Consider the following 17,335-nt stretch of genomic DNA (forward strand, 5'->3'; position numbering starts at 1 on the left):
GGTTACATGAACAGCTAGAAGGTGACGCAGAACAAAATGCCACAACGATATACTTGCAGTGGAAGAAACTGGACCTACCAGTACTTAACCTCAACCTTGGAAAAAAAAACTACAATTAACAAGTGCCCACTAAACGTAGACACCTTTTTTCTAATGGACTTCCTAAGGGCTGTAAAACCAGATACTACTAAAACATCCTCGCAAACTAACTCAAGTAAACAAAAAAAATACATGTGTGGACCAGTGATAAAATTAAGCAAATGAAAACCCAACTCTGTGGCCTGTAATGCAAATGGAGGAAATCAAGGGATGATAAAACACGATTCTTCAGTGCTGATAAAAGCAGCCATGAGAGCCAACAAAAGGCTCCGCTACTCCACTCGCATTATGAAGGCAAATTGCCCATCAAAGGAACTACACAAGACAGGTCTGCCGAATACCAACAAAAAGGATTAAAGGAGCTACACTAGATCCTTGCAGAATTCAACAGTCCTGAACGCCTGGATGTCCCTGATTCACTCCTGCATTTAAAGTGACTAAAAGGAAATGTCGGAGCCAGGAAAGAATCTGGAGAACTGACTATGCTAAGGAGGAAAAACTTAAACTCCAAGCTCTTCTTCAGGAATATAAAAAAACAAATAATCATTGAAAAGTCCAGGTATTTTTCCGATAAAATTCAGTCCGCTTTAAATTCCCCTTGTGAACTGTTTCATACAGTGCGGTTTCTCTCATCTCTCCCAGAGGATCAGCCAGCCTCATTTACTCAAGATCAATGCGATAACCTTGCTGAGTTAAAAAAAAAAAAAAAATAATAAGGTTGATTGTATTTGCAGAGCTCGACTATTGTAATACCGAATTGCATGTGCCTGATACTCTACCCTCCCCCCCCCCCCCCCCTTACCAGCTAGGTGAATTTCCACTACTCACCCCAGAGCCTATGCCACAAGATGGCTGCCAACATTGCTCCTGCACTAACTGTAGCGCTCAATAACATTTTAAAGCGCATCATTTTTCCTATGACGTGAAAGAAAGCTTAGATTCTTCCTCTACTTAAGATACCCACTCTAGACCCAGTGGAGGTTACAAACTATAGACCTATTTCACTTCTTCCTCTGTTGGCAAAAGTTCTGGAGCGCCACTTGAAAATATCCCTCACGGAATATTTGGACCACAATAAAATCTTGGTTGCTGCTTGTTAGACTTTTCATCCCTGGCGTGGTCTCCCTTAACATTTTGCCTCTGTTTCCCATTTTGATGTGTGCTGGACTCTGTTTTTGTTACTGCTAACCAGTGCTGAAGTGCAAGTGCTCCTATACAAAATGTGTATGTATTTGGTTCATCCATGATTGGCATATTTGATTTACTGGTAAGTCCCTAGTACAGTGCACTAGAGATGCCCACGGCCTGTGAATCAAATGCTACTAGTGGGCCTGCAGCACTGGTTGTGCCACCCACATTAGTAGCTCTGTAAACATGGCTCAGACCTGACACTGCAGTCTTTGTGTGTGCAGTTCTGAACTGCCAATTTGACTAGGCAAGTGTACTCACTTGCCAGACCTAAACCTTCTCTTTTCTTACACGTAAGGCACCCCTAAGGTAGGCCCTAGGTAGCCCCATGGGCAGGGTGCACTATATGTTTAAGGTAGAACATATACTAATGTGTTTTATATGTCCTAACAGTGAAATACTGCTAAATTCGTTTTTCAGTGTTGCAAGGCCTATCCCTCTCATATGTTAATCTGATTAAAGTGTAGATTCCCTTTGGGAGCGGATATACGTGGAGTTTGGGGTCTCTGAGCTCACAATTTAAAAATACATCTTTTAGTAAAGTTAATTTTGAGATTGTGTGTTTGAAAATGCCACTTTTAGAAAGTGAGCGTTCTCTTGCTTATACCATTTCTGTGACTCTGCCTGTTTGTGGGTTCCCTGTCTGGGTCAGTTTGACAGTTGGGCTGTTTGTACCTCTCTCTAGACAGTGACACAGAGGGAGCTGGAGTGTAGCTTGCATATCCTGATGACCCATCTGTGCTAGGAGGTAGGGAAGGAGTGGTCACTCACACCTGAAAGGGTTGTGCCTGCCCACCCACAATGCAGTCTCCAACCCCATGGTGTGTGTCTGGGGCCTGGAATGGGCAAGACAGAATGTCACAAACAAAAGAGACGTTTTTTTGAAGTAACCCTACTTCAAAGGGCAAAATGGGTATAGAAAGGGCACTGTAGGAAGTTGGCTCTGTATGTGCTATTTCAAAGTAAGGAATAGCATGCACAGAGTCCAAGGGTTCCCCTTAGAGGTAAAATAGTGGTAAAAAGAGATAATACTAATGCTCTATTTTGTGGTAGTGTGGTCGAGCAGTAGGCTTATCCAAGGAGTAGTGTTAAGCATTTGTTGTACATACACATAGACAATAAATGAGGTACACACACTCAGAGACAAATCCAGCCAATAGGTTTTTGTATAGAAAAATATCTTTTCTTAGTTTATTTTAAGAACCACAGGTTCAAATTCTACATGTAATATCTCATTCGAAAGGTATTGCAGGTAAGTACTTTAGGAACTTTAAATCATAAAAATTGCATGTATACTTTTCAAGTTATTGACAAATAGCTGTTTTAAAAGTGGACACTTAGTGCAATTTTCACAGTTCCTAGGGGAGGTAAGTTTTTGTTAGTTTTACCAGGTAAGTAAGACACTTACAGGGTTCAGTTCTTGGTCCAAGGTAGCCCACCGTTGGGGGTTCAGAGCAACCCCAAAGTTACCACACCAGCAGCTCAGGGCCGGTCAGGTGCAGAGTTCAAAGTGGTGCCCAAAACACATAGGCTAGAATGGAGAGAAGGGGGTGCCCCGGTTCCGGTCTGCTTGCAGGTAAGTACCCACGTCTTCGGAGGGCAGACCAGGGGGGTTTTGTAGGGCACCGGGGGGGACACAAGCCCACACAGAAATTTCACCCTCAGCAGCGCGGGGGCGGCCGGGTGCAGTGTAGAAACAGGCGTCGGGTTCGCAATGTTAGTCTATGAGAGATCTCGGGATCTCTTCAGCGCTGCAGGCAGGCAAGGGGGGGATTCCTCGGGGAAACCTCCACTTGGGCAAGGGAGAGGGACTCCTGGGGGTCACTTCTCCAGTGAAAGTCCGGTCCTTCAGGTCCTGGGGGCTGCGGGTGCAGGGTCTCTCCCAGGCGTCGGGACTTTGGATTCAAAGAGTCGCGGTCAGGGGAAGCCTCGGGATTCCCTCTGCAGGCGGCGCTGTGGGGGCTCAGGGGGGACAGGTTTTGGTACTCACAGTATCAGAGTAGTCCTGGGGTCCCTCCTGAGGTGTTGGATCTCCACCAGCCGAGTCGGGGTCGCCGGGTGCAGTGTTGCAAGTCTCACGCTTCTTGCGGGGAGCTTGCAGGGTTCTTTCAAAGCTGCTGGAAACAAAGTTGCAGCCTTTCTTGGAGCAGGTCCGCTGTCCTCTGGAGTTTCTTGTCTTTTCGAAGCAGGGGCAGTCCTCAGAGGATGTCGAGGTCGCTGGTCCCTTTGGAAGGCGTCGCTGGAGCAGGATCTTTGGAAGGCAGGAGACAGGCCGGTGAGTTTCTGGAGCCAAGGCAGTTGTCGTCTTCTGGTCTTCCTCTGCAGGGGTTTTCAGCTAGGCAGTCCTTCTTCTTGTAGTTGCAGGAATCTAATTTTCTAGGGTTCAGGGTAGCCCTTAAATACTAAATTTAAGGGCGTGTTTAGGTCTGGGGGGTTAGTAGCCAATGGCTACTAGCCCTGAGGGTGGGTACACCCTCTTTGTGCCTCCTCCCAAGGGGAGGGGGTCACAATCCTAACCCTATTGGGGGAATCCTCCATCTGCAAGATGGAGGATTTCTAAAAGTTAGAGTCACTTCAGCTCAGGACACCTTAGGGGCTGTCCTGACTGGCCAGTGACTCCTCCTTGTTTTTCTCATTATTTTCTCCGGCCTTGCCGCCAAAAGTGGGGCCTGGCCGGAGGGGGCGGGCAACTCCACTAGCTGGAGTGTCCTGCTGGGTTGGCACAAAGGAGGTGAGCCTTTGAGGCTCACCGCCAGGTGTGACAATTCCTGCCTGGGGGAGGTGTTAGCATCTCCACCCAGTGCAGGCTTTGTTACTGGCCTCAGAGTGACCAAGGCACTCTCCCCATGGGGCCAGCAACATGTCTCGGTTTGTGGCAGGCTGCTAAAACTAGTCAGCCTACACAGATAGTCGGTTAAGTTTCAGGGGGCACCTCTAAGGTGCCCTCTGTGGTGTATTTTACAATAAAATGTACACTGGCATCAGTGTGCATTTATTGTGCTGAGAAGTTTGATACCAAACTTCCCAGTTTTCAGTGTAGCCATTATGGTGCTGTGGAGTTCGTGTTTGACAGACTCCCAGACCATATACTCTTATGGCTACCCTGCACTTACAATGTCTAAGGTTTTGTTTAGACACTGTAGGGGTACCATGCTCATGCACTGGTACCCTCACCTATGGTATAGTGCACCCTGCCTTAGGGCTGTAAGGCCTGCTAGAGGGGTGTCTTACCTATACTGCATAGGCAGTGAGAGGCTGGCATGGCACCCTGAGGGGAGTGCCATGTCGACTTACTCGTTTTGTCCTCACTAGCACACACAAGCTGGTAAGCAGTGTGTCTGTGCTGAGTGAGAGGTCTCCAGGGTGGCATAAGACATGCTGCAGCCCTTAGAGACCTTCCTTGGCATCAGGGCCCTTGGTACTAGAAGTACCAGTTACAAGGGACTTATCTGGATGCCAGGGTCTGCCAATTGTGGATACAAAAGTACAGGTTAGGGAAAGAACACTGGTGCTGGGGCCTGGTTAGCAGGCCTCAGCACACTTTCAATTGTAAACATAGCATCAGCAAAGGCAAAAAGTCAGGGGGCAACCATGCCAAGGAGGCATTTCCTTACAGGCACCCAAAACCACAGACTTTAGAACACTTCTGGAAACCAAGAGGAACCTCGGCCTGGAGAAGAGCTGAAGAGCTGAGGAAGAAGAGCTGCCCTGCCTGTGACTGTGCTTTATGGAGCTATCCTGCAGTTGCTGCTTCTGCCTGTGCAAGAGGACAAAGACTGGACTTTGTGGTCCTTCTTGCTTGTGAAGAACTCTCTAAGGGCTTGAAATAGAACTTGCCTCCTGTTGTTGAAGTTTCAGGGAGAGCAAAGACTTATCTCTGCCAGCACCTGGAGCCTCTGCTGAGACTCCTACCCTGCCAAGTGGTGCCCATCCAGTTCCTGGGACCCGGAAAGGAGAAGCTGGCAGAACAAGAGTAAGAAATCCATGCACAGACCGCGCTGCAGGGAAAAGATCCACGCAACTCCGAGACTCGGCTGAACAGTCTATGCACCACCGGCTTCGCGGCTGAAATCGATGCTCGACTGCAGCACGGCTGGAAGATCGATGCATGCGACTGAAGAAACGACGCGCAGCATCGCTGACGGAGGCTGGGGAGATTGCAACCCGCGCTGTGTGGTCTTTTAAATCATTGTGCAGCAGGATTTCCGACGCACACATCGCTGGGCGTGCAAAAATGACGCAAGGCCTGCTCCGACCCGAGAGTGCTGTTCGGATCGACGCATCACTTTCCTTTGGAGTGAAGAACCGACGCACGCTGACCCGACCGAAGGAGAAACGGCGCACTGTCTCGCTTATGAGTGATATCGACGCATCACAAGCCCCTTTTGATGCACACTCATCCATGCGGGGATATTTTTGATGCACCCAAGTACATTTCCACACTAACAGCGTTAGTGTTGTGTTTAAAATCACATGAAGACTCTTTTTGGTTTTTAATTGATAACTTTTGTCTATGGTGGATTTTTGTCATTCTGGTATTGTTTTGTGTAGATAAATATTTTCTATTTTTCTAAGCCTGTGTTGTGTCATTTTGTAGTGTTTTCATTAAGTTACTGTGTGTTTTGGTACAAATACTTCACACCTAGCACTCTGAAGTTAAGCCTGCTGCTCGTGCCAAGCTATCAAGGGGGTAAGCAGGGTTTAGCTGAGGGTGATTATTTTTTACCTTGACTAGAGTGACGGTCCTTGCTTGGACAGGGGGTAACCTGACTGCCAACTAAAGACCCCATTTCTAACACTGCACAATTTGTTTTTCGTACAGCCCATAGTAAGAGTCAGCCCTGCTAGCTATTAAAGAAGTACATGATACCCTTGATCGAGGTGGGAAGGCTGTGCTGGTCCTTTTAAATTTGTCCACAGCCTTCAACACCATGAACCACTTAACCTGAAAAGACAGGCTTGAGGAAATTGGTTTCAGTGGTGTGACTCTGGATATGTTTGGCTTCTTCCTTGAAGATAGGTTTCAAACAGTGTCATTAGGGGGTTTTACATCCAAGCTTTTCCATTTACCCTGCGGTGTCCTCAGGGATCTTCCCTGAACCCCACATTGTTTAATGTTTATCTGACTTGTTAGAGCAGCCTGATCAGTTCTTTTGGTTTTAAATCTGTTTTTTATGCAGATGATACACAAATTGTGGTCCCCATTTTTAATGATGGTGAAGTGGCCTGGGGTCTTAGGAGCTGTATGTCAGCCATCAAAGCCTGGATGAGTTCACATTGTTTGAAGTTAAATTCAGATAAAACCGAAATACGGATATTTGACAACAATACATCCTTCTGGAATTCCACTTGGTGGCCACAATCGCTTGGATCTCTTCCTAGGCTGGTGACTAACCAACAAAGTCTTGGGATTTTATTTGACCCTGGCCTTTTTTTTTTCCTGAACAGGCAAACCACCTGACATCTTCCTGCTTCTTCATTATAAAAATGATCAAAAAAATCCTTTTGTTTATCCCTCAAGAGATGCAAAACATATTGGTTACCTCCCTAGTTAGTTCTAAGGTAGACTATGGTAATGCATTGTACATAGGTGCTCGGGGAAGGATCTTAAATTAACTTCAGATGTTGCAAAATGCTGCAATATGTATCCTATTGCATCTCAGAAAATTTGACTCCGTCTTTTAGGCAAGAGGAAATCTCCATTGGCTCCCAGTCAACCAGAGTGTCTTTTATGTTTGTGTGCATTGTAGTGAATCCTAGTTTGTTTTAATGGGATTACAGGAGTTAGCTTAGCCTTTGGCTTGCAGACTCATGCCCCCGTCACCTAGCCCATTTAATTATTTAATTCATCTAAGATGGCTGCCTTGTTTATAGTTAGGCCACTTGTTATGCTTTGCATTATCAGTGCCACCGCGCTAAGGCGTCAAGATCAAGTGACAAAGAGAAATAAACAGTAGGTGGTCACACTTAGGGATTTTCCCTCTCTATACTTTCGAGGGATCTATTTATAAAAATTGCCGTCCCAAGCATGTCTGTTATCTATTGTTTGGGAACACACCTACGTCAAGGGTCCTGGTAGATCTGTATAAATACATTGCACTTTAGACAGATAATCAGAGGGATTCCGACCAGAGGGCATCACCACCATTGCTGATATCGATGCTGCACGTCGTCTTGATGCTGACCCAGTCTTCATGTCCCTGCAGAGTCTGAGATAGAGACCTCATTCCAAGGTAACGAGGGTTGGGGGCTCTTCTCATGGACATGGCATTGGCAGATTAGGTTTAACAAACCCAGCTCTCCTTTAGGTAGGAGGTTAGGCCTAACATATTAGGGTATCAGGGTATATTACACCTCTTCTATCTTTTACATGCATTGCAAGATGGTGGGGGTCTTTGTAATAATGACTTTCATCTTCACAATTCTGTTTCTTGCACTGTTCATTATCCTAATCATTGCAGCCCATGCAACATATCGCAAATTGCAGTTGTGTAAAATAAAAACTATTGAAACTTTAATGCATTTTTGTCATTGCCTGTGTTTGAATGAGACATAATGTATCTGTGAGAAAGGGGTAATCTCCGTTTAACCACGACACTCCCTGAGATGTCTTATTCTTGAGTCTATGCCTAAAGGCTGCCACAAATTACCTTTTACTATTGTGTTTCTGGTGAGGTGCTGCTAGTGAGCCAGAAGGGTTGGGGTGACAGTTGCGACTTGTAGGATAGGCATAGTCACCTACAAACAAAAGTACTGTCATCCTTAAACCAGCAGTCTTGCCTAGAGCAAGAGTCCAAACTATGACAGCATTGCACATAAACTCTCTTTGGGGTGGGTCTTTTACCATTAAAAGAGCAGATTTTATGGTATACCCCGCATGCCAAACTTCGGTCTGCCTAGGCTAAGAAATTCTCCATCACTAAAATTCAGAAATCGTCAAGACAGGTGAGGAACTTGAAAGTGATCATGAACTTGTACCTATCCCTCATATTAAGCACCCTTTCATACCATGAAAACCTTATGTTGTATCTTTCAGTACCTTGGATACTGACAAACTGCAGTCCATTCTTGTGCTCATGATATTCAAGCTTGAGTATGCCAGTGCCGTTGTCTTGTCTCCCCTCAGAGCCTGTATATGTAATGGCACTGTGGACAGAACACTGCAGCAATACTACTTTTCTGCCTTCGCTCCAGGGGACACATCACCAGTCCGACTCAAACTTGCCTCTGTTCACAAGAATATCAGTGTTCTAAGCACTATGCATTTTACACTAGGCCTCCCAAAGAAAATCACCACTATACATTCAAATAAAATGTGAACTATACAAAGTGAACGGGCGCCTCTGCTCAAGTCTAGCCCCTCATACCTCCTTACAGTAAAGAAACTATAGGAAGATCTTCTCTTTTGGTCTATGCAGCAAACTTTGGAACTCCCTACTGGCCAAGATCCACTGCATCCAGGAACACTTAAAAACTTCTGGAGAGAGGTGAAAAGGAGGCTAGTTAGACAATAACCCCTTGTATTCCTCTGAGGCCGAATGTAAATACAAGTTATATCAGTTCTCATCCTGCCTTAGGGAAGTCGCTAACTGGTTCAGAAATAACTCTGTGGTGCTTAATAGCATCAGAACTGAAATCCTTATCTTCAGAGGGCACGGCGTATGGGCAGCTTAATGCAGGCCTGCCTCTCAGTGTTCCTTACTGTCCCCTGCCATACATACCACAAACCTGGGAATCTTATTTGAATCCAGATTCAGGGCCTTATTAAGAATTTGCCAGGCGACGTTGGCCGCCCACCAAACTCTTTTTGGGTCAGAAAACCACCACTTTTTTCTGCCCGCTGGCCCTATTACGAGTTTCTCGTTCCACCAGCGGGAAACTCGCCCGCTGGCCCAGTGGGAAACAGACACAAAATTGATGCTGGCTCGTAAATGAACCAGTGGCAATGTTGCAGTGTGTTGTGTGCGCTGTAATTCAGGCAGTGAAAAGCACAACAGGGCTGTCCACGAGGGCCCCTACACTGCCCATGCCAAGTGCATGGGCAGTACAGGGGCTCCCATGGGCCCCCGGCACTGTCTCTGCCAGCCTTTGCATGGTGTTGGGACTGCCATACAGAAGCCGGTGGAGAGGGGACTAGCCGGCGGTCCGACAGTGTCGGCTTCGACACAGTCGTAATATGGTGGCCGGATAGCCACATTGGCAGTGGTTCGACCGCGAGTGTGGCGGTCTCCAGGCCGCCACACTCATAATCAGGGCCTTAGTCTTGGAAAAATATCCAATATCTTAAATATCTTGTTTTTGACTCTTAGCAGTCATTGGAAAGATTCTTCCTTTTTATTTTGGCATTGTAATGATATATTTGGTTCAAGTCCTTATAATGTCAATGCTAATGTATTTTAATTCATTACTGGTGGGCCTACCCCTCTGTATCATGTATAAAGTTTTGTTAAAATGCTGCAACTCGGACTGTTTTAGGACTAAGAAGAAGCATTCAACCCTAAACCACCTGAGACAACTACACAGATTACCCATTGCTCAGAGAAGTTTTTTTAAAGTGCTCTGTCTCTACCACAAAACACTGCATTGCACAGCATTAGGTTCTTACATGGCTGCCATGTCTTCTTGGTACTCTTCTCCATGTCTTTTGCAATTAAAGTCTTAATTCTTGGTTGAAAAAACAAAAAATATGAAAAAAATTCCCAGACAGGGAGGCCGATCGCAGCCCTTTCTTGTGGCCAAGAGATGGCACGACATGTCCATCTCGCTCCAGCTCTATCTAACTGCTAACTTTAGAAAGGAGTTGACCAGTATCTGTTTAATAAGTAATTATTTTGCTGGTCTCCTGCTGGTCTCCTGTTTTACGTTGAGTAGTACAGTTGTGAAGTGCCAGAACACGAGATTTGCTCGTCAAACAAATCTTTCATTCATTTGCCTGCCTCAACATCCTGGAACAACATAATCCAGTAGAAATCTTTTGCTGCTGGCTACAGCCTTCAGAAAACCCTCTCTCAAAAAGGGATGCTCACCCGAGGACATTTACCCCCTTCTGGCCTGCTGCTCTTTTATTCACCGAGGAGTATCATATCCACATGTAACCAATAAAGGCTACAGTATAAACATCTATCCTTTTTAAGCACAGATAAATAATATAAACATGAAAAGTAATAACCGAAGAACATCTCTGAGCCAGTGTCCTATCCCAGTTTGCTGTAAGTAACCAGTATACAGTACATTAACAGACATGCTACAAAGTAGACATCATGTAGAAACCTCTACCAAACGTTGCTGACCAACCAAGTTCTCTAACTTAGTCTGGCACGGCAGGTCCCACAAGCTATATACTCTGGCCTCTTGGTTCCCTACCATGCTGCTGACAACGGAGGACTGTATCTCTGTCCATCTGGACAGATTTGACACACACGTCCCCTGATACTTGTCTGGCCTGATACCATTGAGCACAGTCAACCCTAATTCAGTAAACAATACAGAAGTTGAAATCTCTCTTAAAACAAATAACAATGGGACTTCAGACCTAATGAATGCTGTCCGCATGTCATAAAACGTACTTTACGCATATATCCATCATTATCCTTTCTTTCATCACACTGGTAACCACTGCATTCCATAACATGGTATAACCGTATTTCGGTGATCATCATGCATGACCTGGATACACTTCCTGTGTATGAACAATACTAAGACAATCCTCTCACACCCTACACAATGTAGCATCCACCCTATCTACTTGGATTCTCTGAAATCACCCATTTGTGAATGATAGTTATTGATCCTGATGTATTTGGCATTTGGAAAATATTAATTAAAAAGTGGTTAAAAAGAACAACTGGCTCAGGTAATAGGAAACACTATTGGGTCCTAAATTTGGGGTTATGTTTGATGCTGGCCCACTATATAGCAAGAACTGGGTATACAGGGAGTATAGTTCTTCACTGAGTCTCTCATAGCTCAGTTTGAATCTGCTAGATCAAAGAAATGTTGACTCTAGAAAGAAGGGTACTTTTTAGTTCTTTAAAGATCACAATTGGGATCAGATACACATCCAAAAAGGTATTAGCAGAGCATATATTTATGGTACAGAGCATTGGTAACACTAGAGTTGGGGAACTGAAAACTTAAGATAGAGGCAGGACCAAGTGTTTGTGTATAACTATGGAGTGTTATGTTTTTTTTTATTTCAAAGAGGTTGAGACAATAATAACAGAAAAGGCCTATAAATCATAAAGTACTCAGTGATGTCAGCAAGTTATGGAGGGTCTTGCTGAGTGTGTCTCGTGTTATTCTCAACGTCCCCTAGTTGGTTTACTTCTGTTTTCTTGATATAAGTGTCTGTCAGAGTCATGAGTGTTATGAATCTTTGGTTTGGTAGACCGAATTATGTGTGTTAAATCATTTCCTTCAGAGCTGGCTGTACTCAAGCATTTTGTTTTCAAACCAGCACTGATCCCTCAAGCTTCAGTGCTAATAACCAGCATCTCTGAGAACAACATCCTTTTTGGATTACCGTCCTGCCCCATCATGTTATCTCTCCTTCATTGTCCTGTCCAAATATTCAAGTCTTTTGGTGAAGCGATTGGGCCAATGTAACTCATGCTGTTATTGTGGTTCGATGTGCAAGTGGTTGTGTAAAGTTCACACTGTGAGCCAAGGAGAACTGTGACGGCTGTAGTAAATCAGTCTGAGTAGTGAAATCAAAACTTGAAGGTCGTCCGGGAATGTGTGACATCCCATTTTGGTATTCATTCAGTGTTTTAAAGGGAAAGGTATTTCGTAATATCTTCAAGGCAGATTGGCATGGGAAAGTGAAATAACAAATTGGCATGGGGAGCAAGAATAGCTGTAAAGTTTTGGGAGTATCCCACCTAGAACATTCTAAGGTTCCGCAGGTGGAGACAGGAGATGAACAGTTTATGTGCGGTTATATGCAAAGGCATGGCATGAACCGATGAGGGAAAACTCGAGGATTTAATTCATTGCTGCATCTTTTTTTTATTTTTTTTATCAGCGTATCACCGAGGATCTATTTATTTCTCAGAAGCAAACTTTTGTGAGCTATGTTTGTGTATGATGACTGTTCTAATGCTGTAGGGGTTTCATGGGCAGAAGATCACTGCCATTCAACCATGAAACTAGATCCTTGTCTTCCAGCCAGGGTTTTCAGTGTGTCCTATGACTATTTCAACCCAGGGATTGTGTAATTGTGGGATAATGTTGGGAAAGTATTTGGAAATGTAGCATTAGTACAATTATTCAGGGTCACTAGTGGAGCAGTCCGTTTTATGTAATAAACAGGTTACATCCCAGGAATATATCGACCAGAAACCTCCATGTTCAGTCATCATTTCACTGAATCCTCTAAATGATTTGTTGCCAATGATAAATTGTCTGCTGTGTGTATTGGGCTTGTCATAATAACCACTTACCGGTTTGCACTGATATAGCATATGGGTACAGATTAAGATATCCTGCTGCGAGATTCATAAAATCCAAAGGGAAAGATAAATCAAGGAAAAAATAAAAAGGTAAGTATTTGGGCTCTTCCTAATGAGAGGTAGTTAGTTCTCTGTGGTGCAGGTAGAGGCCCATTCCATCGGCGACCTGCCAGGTAAGAAAAAGGTTTGCTCTCCAATTTAGTTTTTGTAAACAGAGGGATTTAAAGTAGTGCTTGATGTGCACTGTGGAACATGATTAGGGCAATAGGATTGTAATCTTAAAGAGACTATTTGCTTGGAGGAGAGCATTTCATTGAATATTAAAGCTACACTTTGCTGTATCTTTTTTATAAAATATTCTTATTTTGCACCAGTTTTCTTTCAGCACACGTTAAAAAATAGGGAGCTGACAACTAAGGGTCCTTTCTGAATCAGTTGTTTTAGTTTTACTTATGACGACAATAATAACGGTATACAGCAAGTACTTGCAACACAGATCCCCTCATTGATCTCCTGTTCCTGATTGTGTCATTCCAAACACCTCAAAAGTGTCTTCTATATTTTTTGCAGACCTTGCCTGATTGGTGAAAGAGCTGTACTTAAATGATGCAAGGGGAGCCTCACGAGGTATGTGCTTGCCCAGTACTTTTTAATGATACCACACAGCTTTATTCTAAGGCTATTCATACTTTAAGTAAAAGTTAAAACCTCTTGTGATTAAAAAGTAAATACTCCAAACATGAAAAAAACACCCATTATTGCATGTATATCAAGATTCATGTCCACTATGACACTGTATCTTGCTGGGGTAACCAGGAGCACACTGCATGCAAAACCTAAAACTGTAAAGATTGTTGACACATCCATTGTTTGGGATACAAGTCCGTCTTTTATTCTGTGGCATAGTCAGGCTCATAACCTTTGCTGTTCTGATTGGGCAATAATTTTCTAAGTCAGTGTTGGGTATTTTGTTTTCTGGTATAAATAATTAATTTCCTATATCCACCTTTTCTTAGGAATTTTGGACTTTGTGTTGGTGGTCATATACTGTTTTTAAGCAATACTTGTGCTGTAAAATGGTGGGATCAACTAGGTTATTAACCACGGCTGAGGATGCAATATCATAAACCTGGTATTTCCTCCACTTTTGAGTTAGGTGGAGTGACTGCGAGTTAGCCAGGGTGAGATGTATGCCAAGTTATGGCAGAGCCCCATCTCCCACAGATCTCTAAATGGTCCCCATAGTTTTTAAAATGTGGCAGTATAATGAAGAAATTATGGAGCGGTAAAGAAAGAATAAGAGTCTTTTAGGCAGATATTCTTTAGCTATATAGATGGTGTTGATGCTTTAACTACGGTTTGTGCTGGCAGTAGAGCTTACAACCAAAGGAACAATATTGATCTGTGTCTCCTCAAGACTTTGACCTCCTGGTGATGTATTTGAAATCATTCCCCTGAGTAGGAATATCATTCTGAAACCGAAAAGAGTGATAAATGTAGCTTATCGTGTCTTCTCACCTTTGCCTTCAGTCTTTCCTGCACAAAATAAATGATGTACTGTGAGAGAGAAAGCTTGCAGACACTTCTTAGATGCCTTTTCTCTCTGCAGCTAGATGAATATTAGCCATTCCTAAGGTCAAGTTACATAACTCCAATAGTTACTATTTCCAGCTTTGTTGTAATTCTATGACCTTTGTAAGTCTAAAAGGGTAGGTTGGACCCGTGACTTCAGACTGTACTCAAATTTCCCAATAGGTGCATTTACCTACAGTGTCTGCATTTACCTTCTGTGCTCCTGGTTAGGTTAGACGTCTTAATGCTTTCATATGATACTTCCTTGATCGATCATGCTAAATAGCACCTTGATCAGCCAGAGATTACTTACCAATTCTTTCAGTTGCGGACATTGAAGCAGGCAGTTTGCTGTTAAGGCAGTTAACACTCACTACTTCTTTATTTTTCAATGTGGAGGGCCAGATCCATGCACATTTTAAGAATTTTAAGAATAACCACTGGGTGAGTGAATACGTTATATTTAAATTAATTGTATATAAATCTGTTGTTGTGGATATGCAGGAATCATGCATCTGGACGTCTTGAGTAGTCTGATCTACATTTTTATGTGATCACAGCTTGGGAAATCATAATTTTATGACAAGGACAGAGGTGCATATTTTCTGTAGGTTAATAACTATCTAAAGTGTTGTCTAACTGATGTTATCTGGCATTTTGAACTTCTTTATCTGAAAATATTTTATACTATGTTGAGCCGTGGATGCCAAGTGGCACTGTGGGGTACCGGCATCAATATCTTCAGAGTCCATCTGAAATAACGCATTGGCTATATATAAGCATCCATCCTTTACTTTTACTGTTATATTTTTTGTGTGCCTTACCTGATGCAAGGTCCTGAAGCCACAAAGAAATTACTGGTTCTTTTCGATGTTTGTCATCCTTTTTGCCTCAATGAGTAATAGTAATAGGTTGGATGTCCCCTCCAAAACATTCATCAGATTAATGTAAAAAGTGAGAGAGTTGTAAGGAAAGGTCATTATTGTATTCTCTCCTTATCTGTTTATTTGTCCAGATATTTCTATCCCAAAGCTGGGTGTCAGAACTAGTTAGGAGGCCATGGGGGAAAGCAGGGCTACAACTGGAGTGGTTAAGGCTGTTTATCACTCCTGTCTCGGGTCCTGACCTTCTATGGCACTGTAGCTCTGAACACCAAGTACACCATATCAGCACTTGACCCTTAGCGGGACAAAAAGTCTAAGACTTCTCCTGTAACTAGGGTGGGGGCAGAAACTAGGGGATCTCTACACTTATCAACTAGCACACAATGTTTGTCCTATTCAGTGCTCATATTTTTTTAAACAGGGGAACTTTATTAGAGAATAATGAAATATTACAAAAAGGAATTTCTATAAGAGTTACTTCAGGGAAAATGGACAAGACCATACCAGTCTTAGAATAATCTTACAGGTACAGGCTCAGTGTAGAAGCCTGTCATTTTACGTAGCTCTTTTGGGATAATGGCCATAATTATTTATTCATGGGGGATGATGGGTGTTAAATGGCTGTGGCACATACCTGCTACTGTACTGTACTGTAGTGACGCGTGTTGAAGAAATGGGCATACATATTTTTTTTTAAAGGGGATGGTGCGGGTTCAGTGGCTGGTACATACACCTGGAACTGTTATTTAGTAAATGTTGAAGGTAAGTGGGCATAGGCGTGTTCTGCATGGGTTATTATGGGTGTTACATGGCCATTGAATTAGGATAGTTCAAATTAGGAAATTGGGATAGGAATTCCTTCATGATAACTGTAAGAAAATGGCACTAGCTACTTGACTCACATGGGATTAAGGACTTTAAACAGCTGTTGAACATGTTTTTCCTAAATTATATTGGTCCTGTTAGGAAAATGGAAATAGATAATGTTTAAAGGTGAATTATGGGGTTAAATGGCTGCTACATACCCTGGGACTGGCATTTTACGGTGCCCTTTTGTGATAAGGACTATAATGATTTCTGGATTGGGGACGATGCGTGCTAAATAGCTGTTGCTCAGAACTGTAATTGTAGTGTATATTAATGTCTGTTGAGGAAATAGGCATAAATATTTTTTAAATGGAAATGATGGAGGTTAAATGGCTGCTAAAAATACCCGTTGCAGTTATTTAATAAATAATGAAGGTAAGTGGGCATAGCTGTGTTCTGCAAGGGGGATTATGGTTGTTACACGGCCATTGAATATATTTGGAAATGTATAAGAATTTTTCAAGGTAGGAAATAGGTATATGGATTATTTTACATGACAGATGATGGACGTTAAAAGGCTTTGACATATACCTACGATTGTATTTTCATGATAGCTGTAAGGAAATGGTAATAGCAACTTTACTCGCAAGGAATTTGGGGTTTTAAACAGCTGTTACACACATTTTCTCCTATATTATAATGATCCTGTTGGGAAAATGAAAAGAGATAATGTTTAAAGGGGAGATTATTGGGGTTAAATGGCTGTAACGTACCCCGGGAATGGTATGTTACATAGCCGTCTTGGGATAATGGCCATAGTTAATTCTACATGGGGAATAATGAGCGTTATAACGCGGTTGCATACACTGGCAACTGTAGTGTAGTGACGTGTTGAGGAAATGGGTCTAAATATTTTTTTAATTGGTGATGATGTGGTTAAATTGCTGGGACATTCACCAGGTATTATTATTTAGTAAATGTTGATGGTAAGTGGGCATAACTGTGTACAACAGTGGGGATCATGGGTGTTACATGGCCTTTGAATATATTTGGGACTGTATGGGGGGTAGAAGGGTATCACATATCCTGGGCACATTATTTTACATTGCTGTCTTGGGTAATGGCCATAATGATATCTACATGCTGGATGATCGGTGTTAAATGGTATAACGTAGTGCAGTGATGTATGTTGAGGAAATGGGCATACATTTTTCTTACAGGTGGATAATGGGGTTAAATGACTGGTACGTATTACTCCTACTGTTATTTAGTCAATGTTGAAGGTCAGTGGGCATTGCTGTGTTCAGCATTGGGGATTATGAGGGTTACATGGCC

General features: G+C 43.1%; 1 protein-coding gene across 2 annotated transcripts in view; it reads left to right on the top strand.

The window, feature by feature from the left end:
- Positions 1 to 17,335, top strand: part of TRABD (TraB domain containing) — a 251,994-nt gene that overhangs the window by 23,629 nt on the left and 211,030 nt on the right. For both annotated transcript variants that reach the window (XM_069229632.1, XM_069229634.1), the window contains exon 2: positions 13,308 to 13,364. In XM_069229632.1, the coding sequence (XP_069085733.1) occupies positions 13,341 to 13,364 (24 nt within the window). In that variant the 5' untranslated portion in view covers positions 13,308 to 13,340. The remainder of the gene's footprint in view (positions 1 to 13,307; positions 13,365 to 17,335) is intronic.

This window comes from Pleurodeles waltl, chromosome 4_1 (assembly GCF_031143425.1).
Source record: "Pleurodeles waltl isolate 20211129_DDA chromosome 4_1, aPleWal1.hap1.20221129, whole genome shotgun sequence".
In the NCBI taxonomy this organism is placed as follows: Eukaryota; Metazoa; Chordata; class Amphibia; order Caudata; family Salamandridae; genus Pleurodeles; species Pleurodeles waltl.